General features: G+C 42.4%; 1 protein-coding gene across 2 annotated transcripts in view; it reads right to left on the bottom strand.

The window, feature by feature from the left end:
- FEM1C (fem-1 homolog C) overlaps positions 1 to 7,715 on the bottom strand; it is a 40,436-nt gene extending 32,721 nt beyond the window's left edge. The window contains exons 1-2 of one of the 2 annotated variants that reach the window (XM_036308030.1): positions 7,574 to 7,715; positions 5,979 to 6,728 (exon numbers count right to left, since the gene is read on the bottom strand). In XM_036308030.1, coding sequence (XP_036163923.1) covers positions 5,979 to 6,522 — 544 coding nt within the window. In that variant the 5' untranslated portion in view covers positions 6,523 to 6,728; positions 7,574 to 7,715. Of the gene's footprint in view, positions 1 to 5,978; positions 6,729 to 6,917; positions 7,266 to 7,573 lie in introns of those variants that run through there. The other variant, XM_036308031.1, reaches the window with a different exon arrangement.
- Positions 7,716 to 13,169: the final 5,454 nt, after the last annotated feature.

Consider the following 13,169-nt stretch of genomic DNA (forward strand, 5'->3'; position numbering starts at 1 on the left):
TGCTCGTTTACCAGTTAAATTTTGGTATAAAAGCAGAACTGAAGGGCTTTAAAAGTAACTTTACCATAGATCTGCAAAGTCCCATTCTAAGTTTAAAAAAATAATAATAAAGAACAAAAGAGCCCAGCTGGCATGGCGTGGCAGTTAAGCACTGACCTATGAACCAGGTGGTCAGGGTTCGATTCCCAGTCAGGGCACATGCCAGGTTGTGGGCTCGATCCCCAGTGTGGGACATGCAGGAGGCAGCCAATCAATGATTCTCTCTCTCATCACTGGTATTTCTATCTCTCTCTCCCTCTCCCTCCTTCCCTGAAGTCAATAAAAACGTATTTTTAAAAAAAGAACAAAAGAAAGCCAAAAATGACAACTATATAGGGCTGAGATCAATGTGACAGCTCAAAGATTGGCCTGTATAATCGCTTCTGATTTAGGGTCTGTAGTTTTAAATAGCAAACAACTCTCCTGTCTCAAAAATCTGCTGGGCTAAACTAGAGAAGTTTCTCTAAATATTTCAAAGTTTTTCTTCCCTTTTTGAATACCAAGGGAAAAGGAGGAACCCACTGTCCCCTAAGGGAATGAGTTGTTTAGGGATAACGTATTTCCAAAAAAAGAAAGCACTGCTGTTGCACTTAGCATATTGTGGTTTAAGTATCTGCTTATGAACCTGTCTCTCCCATCAAACTATAAGCTCCTCAAGGGCAGGGAATCCAAGACTGGATATCTTGTCTTACTCATCTTTATATATCCTAAGTCTAACAGCCTGGCACACTGAGGGACTCAATAAATGCTTTCTCAATTAATGAATGAATTCCACCTTAGGTTAAAATATGCTCAAAATGCCAACAGCCTGTTAAAAAGTAATGGATAGAGGTTAAATAATATATTCAAATGCCAACTGCATGTTAAAAAGTAAAGAAATATAGAAGTCACATACATTTTATATTTAAGCAGACTAAGCATAATCTATTGGCATTTTCTTTCTTCAAAATCATTTCCAACAGCTGACATATAAAATTTCCTAAGAGCCCCGGCCAGTGTAGCTGTTGGTTGAGCGTCATCCCATGAACCCAGAGGTCACTGGTTCGATTCCTGGTCAGGGCACATGCCCAGTAGGGGACTTGCAGGAGGCAGCCCATGGATATGTCTCTCTCATTGATGTTTTTTTCTCTCTCTTCCTCTCTCTCCATTTTATCCCTGGTCTTATCAGTGTTTTCCATTTTCTAAATGGGATTAAAAATGGGGGGGGGGGGGGATTCTCCTTGATACTCTCTTGGATCTTTCTCCAGTGTTCCTGCCTCCGTTTCAACTGATCCCTGCTTTTTTATTACCCTTTAACCCATAAAAAAAAAATATCTGAAGAGCCAATGAGAGTGGATCATCAGAGAATGGAAGTTTCAGAATCAGAGAGAGGGTGCAATGTACTTTAATCTGCCCCAACAATCATTAAAAATAATTGTTGAAATTAAAATGCACCATGAAAAGGCAGAGTACCACACACAGAGCAATATATATTATAGACAGGATGTCCCCAAAGTATGTATACACACTTTAACAGCTGAAAGCTCAATTGATGTTTCTTTTTCAGATTTAACCCATTAGAATAAATAATTATTCAAAGTGCATATAGAGGCAGAGGCTAGATTAGCGCCTCCTTAGATCCAAGAGCCAGTGTACCCAGTGGTCAGAGTGGGACCATCCAATTACAACTCCTCAGTTCCATAGGGGACACACTAACAGGGCAGGCTCAGTGAGCACCAAAGCCCCACTAAAGCAAGTCTTGCCCCTGAAGGGTGTCTTCAGCACAGAAGTTCTCCCACCGTAGACACAGCTGGTTCTCACAGCCAATTGGCCTGGAGGTCAATTCCTCCCAGTGTTACCTACAACAATCAAGGCTTAACTACAAGACTGTGCACAAAGCCCACAAGGGGGTGCACCAAAAGTGTCTACCTCAGGTAATTGGGGAGGCTGAGCCACTGGACCCTATAGGACACTTAGCACAGAAAGCCACTCTATCAACACAGGGAAGCATAAAAAATGCAGGGACAAAGAAACAGGATACAAATGACAGAAATGGAGGAAAGCAAACTACTGGATATAGAGTTCAAAACCACACTTTTAAGGTTTTTCAAGAATTTTCTAGAAACCGCCGATAAACTTAATGAGACCCTCAAGAAATCTAATGAGACCCTCGATGTTGTGATAAAGGACCAACTAGAAATTAAGCATACACTGACTGAAATAAAGAATATTATATAGACTCCCAACAGCAGACAAGAGGAGCGCAAGAATCAAGTCAAAGATTTAAAATATGAAGAAGCAAAAAACACCCAACCAGAAAAGCAAAATGAAAAAAGAATCCAAAAATACGAGGATAGTGTAAGGAGCCTTTGGGACAGCTTCAAGTGTGCCAACATCCGAATTATGGGGATGCCAGAAGAAGAGAAAGAGCAAGATATTGAAAACCTATTAGAAGAAATAATGACAGAAAACTTTCCCTACCTGGTGAAGGAAATAGACTTACAAGTCCAGGAAGAGCAGAGAACCCCAAACAAAAGGAATCCAAAGAGGACCACACCAAGACACATCATAATTAAAATGCCAAGAGCAAAAGACAAAGAGAGAATCTTAAAAGCAGCAACAGAAAGACACTCAGTTACCTACAAGGGAATACCCATACGACTGTCAGCTGATTTCTCAACAGAAACTTTGCAGGCCAGAAGGGAGTGGCAAGAAATATTCAAAGTGATGAATACCAAGAACCTACAACCAAGATTACTATATCCAGCAAAGCTATCATTCAGAATTGAAGGTCAGATAAAGAGCTTCACAGATAAAGAAAAGCTAAAGGGGTTCATCAACACTAAACCAGTATTATATGAAATGCTGAAAGGTATCTTTTAAGAAGAGGAAGAAGAAAAAGGTAAAGATACAAATTATGAACAACAAATACACATCCATTAACAAGTGAATCTAAAAATCAAGTGAATAAATAATCTGATGATGAGAATAAACTGGTGATTATAATAGAATCAGGGGTATAGAAAGGGAGTGGACCCACTATTCTTGGGGGGGGGGGGCGGTGTAGGGGATGCGGGAAGAGACTGGACAAAAATCGTGCACCTATGAATGAGGACAGTGGTGGGGGGGTGAGGGCAGAGGGTGGGAGGGGAACCTGGTGGAGGGGAGTTATGGGGGCGAAAAAAGAGGAACTGTAATAATCTGAACAATAAAGATTTAATTAAAAAAAAACAAAGAACAAAGTGCATATACATTTTTGGGACACCCTGTATATATAAAATACACATATATGTATGTGTATAAAATTGGGGCTATGTATATTTTTTAGAGACATAAATATATGATACTGACACTGGGGGAAAAATGACTCTAGACCAGGGTTGGGCAAACTTTTTGACTCAAGGGCCACAATGGGTTCTTAAACTGGACCAGAGGGCCGGAACAAAAGCATGGATGGAGTGTTTGTATGAACTAATATAAATTCAAAGTAAACAATCATTACATAAAAGGGTACAGTCTTTTTTTTTTTTTTTAGTTTTATTCATTTCAAACAGGCTGGATCCGGCCCATGGGCCGTAGTTTGCCCAGGGCTGCTCTAGACTAAGCAGACCATTGGCCAAAAGAGGAAGGATATACACAGCTATACGATAGTGATTAGAAAGGAATATTCTTCTAAAATAGCAAAGGTAATCAAGTTAAATACTGTTCAGAGTTTATTAAGGAAAATGCTCACAAAATAATGAGCTATTTACAATATAGTTCTCTCAAATATTCTATATCTAGGAATATATAAAGCAGCTTTGAAAAACACAAGGAAAACAGTGCCAGTACTCATCTCTCCAATGATATATAAGAGTTTAAAACATACGCCAATTTTACTTAAATATATGAACTTATTAACAATCTGTTCATCATTAGGCTGATAAATAAAAAACGCAAAACAAAGAAACAAAAAATCCAACAAGCCTAAACAAGCAGCCACACCTTTTATCCCTCTTTTAGTTATGATTTCAAAGCATTCCTAGTATGAATATGGTCTCTAAGCAGCAATTTGTTCTATTAAAAATAAGTGTTTTTTAAAAAATGATGAGTGTTTAAAAAGTCATGCTGTCCTCTGACCTAACAACCTATCTCAAAGACAATCAGGAACAGTTGCAAACATATATAAGAATGCTAACAGAGACATGTATATCATACTGAAAAGCTAGAAGCAACATAAAATTCCATTAGAGTATGCAGCTATTGAAATTAAAGAGCTATAATTAATGGTATTAAAGATAACATCTAGTAAGCTAAAAACAGACTATAGAAGAGGACATAAAATAAAATTGCATAATATATCTATTCACAAAATTCAGAAACATCTTGGAAGGATTAACTCTAAATGTCTGGATTTTTGTGATATTTTTATATTTCCTCTGGGAAGAACATTTTCAGAAAAATCACAATGAGTCTGATTCACTTTAATAACAAATCTTTTTTTAAAAGATGATACTAACTTCAATAAATATATCCAGTAACTATATGCCCCATAATTGTGTAGTTTAGAGTGTCTGAAAGGCAATCAGACACTATTCAGTGATAAATGCACATATACTTTGATTCAGCAATTCCACCTGTAAGTATTTATCATACAGCTACTTTCACACAAATGTGCAACACTTTTGTTCAAGAATATTTACAGCAGCATTGTTTGTATTGGATGTGACAGAACTGTCCATCAGTAGAGAATAGATAAATAAATTATATACAATGAAGTACTGTGTAGCTATGAATCAGACTGAGGTAGCTATGTGTGTTGGAGTTGAATGACATCCAAGATAAATTGGAATTTTTTTTTTAAAACAGTATGTATCATCTAACAGAGGAAAGGTGAGATTGATATAGAGGCATATCCTTGTATTTGCATAGAATATCTCTAGGACACACACAAAAACAGTAAATAGTGGTTACGGGTGGGTTGGAGGTCTAGAAATCAGGGGTGATAGGACTTAATTTTCACTATAAACACTGTAAACCAATTTGTGCTGTTTGAATATTTTTTTACCATGTATGTATGCTACTTTTAAGTTTTAAGTTTTTTTTCATTAGACAGTGAATTATTTTGCTGCTATATAAATAGATGTTTAAGAAAAATAGGTCTTCAAGTATAAAAATTGTAGTATCAGGACAGTTGTTTTTTAAGAATTTAAAAAAATTCTAAACTATCATTTGCTGTTTTAAGTTTATTACAATCGCTGGAAATTATACTCCATTGTAAACCTTAACTTTTGTGGACAAAGGTTATTTACATTGTTGCTAGCCAACAAATCCACATTTGTTTAACCTAATCCTTGTTTTGCTCTCAGTATTGTTAGCAGTTTAAAAAAATGTTTTCTTTTTTGCTATATTAAATACATATTCTTTATTAAAAAAAATTTGGCCAAACAATAAATAGGGAATAAGGGAACAGATTTTTTCTCCTTTTCCACTGATACTTATCCTTCCAGGTCAGTTTGCTCTAGCCTTCCCTGACAGAATAACAAAAGAAATGCCGACCTAAGATAAACAAGATGACTCACTAAATATAGTTTTTACTCCAAGAGTGTTCTACAAAAATTAAAGCTAAGAAAAACATAATACATTGAAGTATATTCTGAGGAAGATGAAAATACAAGCTAATGGCTCAGATCCAACAGCCATTAACATGCTCTGTAACTTTGAAGAACGCCTTTTCCAGCAATTAGGAGTTATTCGAAAAAGAGACAGAAAATGCTGCTTAACATAGTAACAGAGGTCTTTCTATTACACTTGTTCAATGTTATCAAATAACAGAGAAACATCAACAAGGTTATACTGGAAGGGATACCTAATCAAAACAAGTCAGTGTTGACTTACTCAACATCACTGCTTATATTTATGTACCAAACTTCCAGAAAATAAGTGGTAAACAAAAATTCTAACGAAAAAGCGAAACTCACCTTTAACACTCTTTCTATTAACATCTGCTCCCTTTTCAAGTAAATACTGCGCAATCTCTTTGTGTCCTTTGTAACATGAAATCATCAAGCAGGTATGCCCATGCCGGTTTGACACTTCCAAGTCAGCTTTGTGTTCTACAAGGTACTTCACTATTTCCAAGTGGCCATCAAAGCAGGCAGCTCTTAGAGGAGTTGAATTGGTCAAAGTCGTGTTGTTCACAGATGCGCCATGATTTAACAGAGACTGGACCACCTTCAGATGTCCTGCTGCAGAAGCGGCCCACAAAGGGGGAGCCCCCTCGATGGTTTCACCGTCAAAATTGACCGAGCCCCCGATTTCTATGGAGGCGCTGCACTGCTCCAGGAGGAACTCCACCATGTCCAGGTGCCCATACCTGGCCGCCATCAAGAGCGGCGTGGCCCCATTCGTTTTCTCAGAGATCAGGGAGGAAATCTCCTCTTTGGATTTGCTGGCCAACAACTTGGTGAGAAGCCGGAGTTTGCCATCGCGAGCTGCGTTAAACACTGCTGTCTTCAGATCCATTTATGTCCAGGTGGGAGGCGGTGCTTTTATTTATCCCTCAATGCAAAGCTCAACTCGATCGACAACAGGCACGAGTCACAGGAACCAAAGTTCACTTTTCATCACAGAACCCCAGGACGGATATCAAAAAAAAAAACAACACAAAAAAACACGGAGAGTATGTTCTGTCCTGTTGCCTTCCGACATCTGACAACCAGAGCAACAAACTGGAGAAAGGAAGAAACAAAACAGTAGTTCTGAATTTGTCATAGGTAAAAGCAAAAAACATTTGTTTTGGTTTTTCGTCATTTCTACTCCTGTGGGGAGGAAAAGTCCTAGTTTAGGGGCTACCACGCCACCTCCACCGCCCCCGCCCCCCGCCCAAAAGGTGAAAAAGAACACACAAAGGTACACACACCCCCGAACGGCTCGGTGGGAGGCGGACTCGTCTCTACATATGGTGCATTTACGCACGAACAGGCACCCGGCTTCTCGGCTCCTCTCTAGCCAAGCTTCGCCCTAGTTTGGTGCCGCACACGCCCGGGGAGAGTCCGACCAACAGGGGCGTGAGGCGCGGGTCCGGGACGGCGCCTTCTCCGGTCCGCAGGGGAGAGCCGGCCAAGGGCGCGAGGCCGGGAGGCCTCATGGTGGCCAGAAGGGGTGTCGTGGAGAAACAAAAAGTCAGACACCACCAGCCACGGCCAGCCGGCGCCAAGCCCCCCTCCGCACGGCTCTCTCGCCTCCAAAACTCCGAGAGGCTCTCAGGAAATCCGGCCGCCGCGGAGCTCCCTTCGCCCGCCCCATGTTGATCCCCCGCCCCCAAGGGGTCGCAGGTCCCCACACCTCAGCCGCCCCTTCACCTCACAGAACCTTCACCTCGGCCTTTTGCGGACGCGGGCAGCGCCTCCCCAAGGTCCTCCGCGGACCACGACCCCCTCCCGCCGGGCGGACCGGCCGGCGGCCTCCAGCCCGCCGCCACCTTCAGCTGCCCGGGACGCCCTCCTTCCCCTTCCCGCCCAGGCCTCCCCGCGGGCGCCTCGGGCCGCGGCAGGACCGCCGCCGCCGCCACTACCTGCCCGTCGCTAGTCCTTCCAGCCGCCGCCGCCGGCCGCTCGGGCTCCAGCCGCCCCCTTCAAATGGAAACCGTTGTCCCGGCTGCCGCCTGCGCCGCCCAGCTCCGCCTGCGGCCGCTCAGTTCCTCCATGCCCCGCGCCCCACAGGAATGAGTGCGGCCGCGCCGCTCGCCCCGCCCCGCCACGCCGAGCAGCCTCCCGCCCTCCGTCTGCGCGGGCTGCAGCGGCTGCAGCGACTGCCGCGGCGGGTGGTGTAATGGGCTGCGGGCCTGGGGCCGGACGAGCCTGAGCACTATTCCACATCACTGACGCGGCAGCCGCGCCATTGGGCCGGGGGAGGGCGGCGGCCGCCGGAGCAACCGCCTAGGGGCGGAGCAGCCGGCCGGGGCGGGCCGGCGCGGAGGGGCGTGGCCACGAGCCGGCGGAGTACGCGCCTGCGTGCGGAGCGCGGGCGGGAGGGGGTGGGGGCGGGGGCAACTGCGTGCCCCGAGGGGGCGGGGCCCCCAGCGCCGCGGCCGCCGAAGGTCAGTGGCAGGGCTGCGGTCACCTGGCGGACTCCTCGGGTCTTCAGCTTTCTGGGCGCTTGTTTCGGGGAACTTTTGGGTCCCACTGCCGTGAACCCGAGGGGTAGTAACCACTGTTACTCTCTCACACACGGTAAACTCTCTCGGACTAGCCTGTTCTCGCCTTCCTTCGGTGGGCCCAAGAATATTCCGATCCGATCTCAAGAAATAAATAAAAAAAAAAAACCCACAAGAAACAAATTTGAGAAAAAGATTAGTTTTGGAGGCTGCCAAACATGACTACCTTTTTAAAGTACGGATTTTAAAAAACATAAAGGCTATGAGGAATGCTAAAACTTAAGAGCAGTACAAGTTAGCAAGGTCGAGTTCTTGAACTCTGAACAACCAGGAAATGAAAGAAAGCTAAAAAATTAATATGAACGAGATTATTACTTCACACAGCAGGAAATAAACATCTGTAACTCGTCACATTAAGGCATGGGATGTATTCGATTGAAGAAGAGGTTAAATATATTTGGGAAATAACATCTTTAATGAATCATGATGAGAAATTAGTTTTTGAAAAAAGGATCTTCAATTTCTTGAACACTTCATTTTGGGGAATTTAAACTCACACATGGTTTCTTAGTGCCACTGGAAGAAAGAGAATATTACATTTGACAGATTACCTGACCCCCCCCCCCCCCCCCCCCCCCCCCCCAGCATCATAAATTTTATCATTGAGTCATGCAACATTGAAGACATTTTACAAAAAATCACTTCATTTTTGCATATTCACTTATAGTGTTGTCCAGAAGTTTATGTAGTTTTGCATAATTGAAATTATAATTTTCATACAACTATATTTTGCTTATATCCCTTACCATACTCTAAAGATTTCTTATTTTTTTAGTGGTCTTAATTGTGAATCCTGAAAGAAAAAAAAAGAAGACACCTAACTAATAAGGGCTCCTGGTGGCTAACTGGGCTCAAATTTTTAAAAACAGACCCTAGTAGCCATTTCTGCACAGGGGCCTCTGGCACAGACTGCACTTCAAGGAGTAGCCTGCACTGAACTACCTGCCTCTATGCTGAACTGCCTACCTGTACTGTATTTCTGCTACCTGAGTGAGCCTATAAAGGAATTCCTGGCATCCTATTTCAAACAATAGGATCGAGGATTTCCCCATCCAGTCAAAACTGTGAAGCTCTAACCAATTAGAGTGGCTCTATTCTGACCAATCAGGACAGTGCCTTTTGGACCAATCAAACTGTGAGGATTTGGAGTCTTCATTTGCATGAGGCAGGCCAATCAGGGACCAGGGAGGGGACTCCTGTTTATATAAACCTTCTCCCCTAGGGCTGGGAGAGCATACTTTCCCTTTCCACTGAAGACTTACTGAGCTGAGACACCCACACATGTGGCAGGATTTACTAGCTCAGTTGATTAGGGCATCAGTATAATAGAATTTCCTCCCCCATCAGGGCACATATAAGAATCAACCAATGAATATATAAATAAGGATAACAACAATCTGTGTGTGTGTGTCTCTCTCTCAAGTCAGTTTAAAAAAGAAAAAAGAAAAACACCCACAGATGACTCTGCAGTGCTGCACAAAGCAGACCTGCCCTGAGCAGAACGGAGCAAATAATCCAGGAGCAGTGCAGATCTGTCTAGCTGGAGAGGGGCCTGGCCCCAGAGCTGTTCTACAGCTGTGCTGTTTCCCAGCACTTTGCCCTGAGCAAAGTTTCCTTCTTTTCACCACAACCCCAATCTGGTGTTGAATTGGCACCAACAACTACAGACTGACATAATCATTTTTTTAAAAAATATACTTTATTAATTTTTTTACAGAGAGGAAGGGATAGAGAGTTAGACACATTGATGAGAGAGAAACATTGATCAGCTGCCTCCTGCACACCTCCTACTGGGAAGTGTGCCCGCAACCAAGGTACATGCCCTTGACTGGAATCGAACCTGGGACCTTTCAGTCCGCAGGCCGATACTCTATCCACTGAGCCAAACCAGTTAGGGCTGACATAATCATTTTTAAGTGGGGCATATTTCCCTTAGGCAGTCAGTATACAGACAGCCCTCGGGTTACGTCCGACTTGACGTACATCGTTTTGTGGTTACGTCACCATCTCCCATTTATTTATTAAAAAAAAAAAGTTCCATCATTTCGACGTATGTACATATGTGCTTTATTTTTTTAATATTATTTATTTACCACAAGTAAAGGTCAGGAATTGTTATATTTTTTTACATTTTTTTTTACTGTTTCACTTCATTACTGCTGTGTATATGCTCCATGTGAGTGACCTAGGTGCTTATGTAGGTGGGTTCTGAATTATAGCGAAAATCGCATTACATCGAGCTGTAGGAATGGACCTCTGACGTAACCCGAGGACCTACTGTACAGGCTCAACATAAGTACTCCAAAATGAAGGTAAGGTTACTATCACTGACAAGAAAATATAGAACAGATATAAAGGATGAGATCAGCCATCTATAAAAATGAAACAACCAAGAGGATTGGCTGTTTGATGCCTAGTACACAGGTCTCAGGTCTCAGTTCTACACTCCCAAGGTATAGACACCAGTGCACAGAGTCCCCAACAGAGGCCTAATCTGAGATGACCTTTCTCTCATCAAATTCAATAAGTTGGTGTAAAAATTTATAGCAGTGGTCTTTAAAGTGATATGTGCCTATAATTTATGATGTTATTGAATCCTATTATGTACTATATTAAATAATAAATGAATATGACCCCTGCCTTCAAGGAATCTATAGTCTGTGAGAGAAATATAACTATAAACAGATCAGAGTCAAATATGTATATAAACAAATGTGATAGACCAAAGGATGGAGCTTCTAACTCTCCTTGGGCAAATCTGGGGAGGAGGTGATAGTTAAACTGGATCCTAAATGATTAGTGGGCAAAGGCCCAGCCAGAGGGCAGTGGGAGAAGGGAGGAGGCCCAATGGAGAAAGCAGAGGTTGAGCAAATACAAGAGATGGCCCCTTCCCTTTTCCTCACTTACCCCCCACATATAGGGTGGTAGCCTAAGTGACCTTCTGAAGATCCAAAATCCCCCACTTCCCTCTCTCAAAGTGCATCATAATTCACCATTTCCCATTTCTGCAGCTCAACCAGAATTCACATTCTCTCAGTGCAGCTGCTCTCTTAAAAGGTTTTAGGAGCCCTACCTGGTTTAGCTCAGTGGATAGAACGTTGGCCTCCCAGGTTCGATTCCAGTCAAGGGCACATGCCTGGGTTGCGGGCTCGATCGCCAGTGGGGGGTGTGCAGGAGGCAGCCAATCAATGACTCTCTCTCATCATTGATGTTTCTCTCTCTCTCTCCCTCTTTCTTCCTCTCTGAAATCAATAAACATATTTAAAAAAACAAACACGTTTTAGGAGTCTGGCTGGGTGAAAGTAATCTACTTAAAGCAAGAATATATTCCTGGGGTACCATTAAACTGCAGAAGTATGCAGGGAAGAATTCTTTCAGCAAGGAAATTTTCAGATTCCCCTTGTGTATTTTGGTCTAGCCGCTCTTTTTTTTTTTCTTTATTAAATCTTTATTATTGAAAGTATTACATAGGTCCTCTTTTTCCCCCATTAACCTCTTCCAGCCCGCTCCCGCTCCCATCCTCCCCACCCCACCCCCCAGGCCCTCACCACCCCATTGTCTGTGTCCACCCGTTATGTATACTAGTATGCCTACAAGCTCATTGGTTGTTCTCTTCCTACCCACCCTCCCTTGCCTTCCCTCTGAGGTTCAACAGTCTGTTCATGCTTCTATGACTCTGGGTCTATTTTTGATTATCAGTTTATTTGGTTCATTAGATTCCACATATGAATGAGATCATGTAATACTTATCTTTCTCTGACTGGCTTATTTCGCTCAACATAATACTTTCTAGTTCCATCCATGCTGTTGCAAATGGTAAGAGTTCTTTCTTTTTTATTGCCACGTAGTATTCCATTGTGTAGATGTACCACAGTTTTTTAATCCACTCATCTGCTGATGGACACTTAGGCAGTTTCCAAGTCTTAGCTATTGTAAATTGCGCTGCTATGAACATAGGGGTGTGTATATCCTTTGTGATGAGTGTTTCAAGTTTCTTAGGATATATTTCTAGAAGTGGGATCACTGGCTCAAATGGGAGTTCTATTTTTAAATTTTTTAGGAAACTCCATACTTTTCCACAGTGGCTGCACCAGTCTGCATTCCCACCAGCAGTGATAGGGTTCCCTTTTCTCCACAATCTCACCAACACTTGTCATTGGTTGATTTGTTGATGATAGCCATTCTGATAGGTGTGAGATGATATCTCATTGTCGGGGTTTTTTGTTTGTTTGTTTGTTTGTATTTACTCTTTCTTTTTTTTCTGGCTTTGTTGCTCATGCCACTTTGATGGAGGGGCAAAAAAGTTTAGTTACTTCATTTCTCTCATTGTTATTTTGATTTGCATCTCTCAAATGATTAGTGACTTTGAGCATTCTTACATATGTCTCTTGGCTTTCTGTATGTCCACTTTGGAGAAGTGTTTATTTAGGTCCTTTGCCCATTTTTAATTGTATTGTTTATCTTTCTTTTGTTAAGTTGTATGAGTTCCCTGTATATTTTGGAGATTAACCCTTATCAGATGTATCATTAACCTCTCTTTATTTCCCTGAATAATACAAAATGAGGAGGTAGCAACTTGATCACCAAATTCAGATAATGGGATCATTCAGATAATGATCCCAGCCATGTTTTTCTCTTGACACTGTCTCCTACTTTGCTATGGTTCTATCAGTTTACTCATCACATTTTTACAAACTACAAACCTTGTGTCATAAAAGTATCTGTTTCTTTCCTCTGTTACCTCATTTCCTGAAGTTTTCAGGGCCCTAACTCTAGCTCTGTAGGAGCAATGGATGAGAAAGATTCTGAAGAGTCTTAAGAATCAACGTCTACCTCACATCTCAACCCAGCCCACCCAATATTGTCCAGCAATTCTAGCATAGAAGCCCAACGTTTCCTGGAGAGATGAGGATGCATTTGGTAGCTCAGTGCAGGGGATCTGTCCTGAGGAATT

This window comes from Myotis myotis, unplaced genomic scaffold (assembly GCF_014108235.1).
Source record: "Myotis myotis isolate mMyoMyo1 unplaced genomic scaffold, mMyoMyo1.p scaffold_m19_p_5, whole genome shotgun sequence".
In the NCBI taxonomy this organism is placed as follows: Eukaryota; Metazoa; Chordata; class Mammalia; order Chiroptera; family Vespertilionidae; genus Myotis; species Myotis myotis.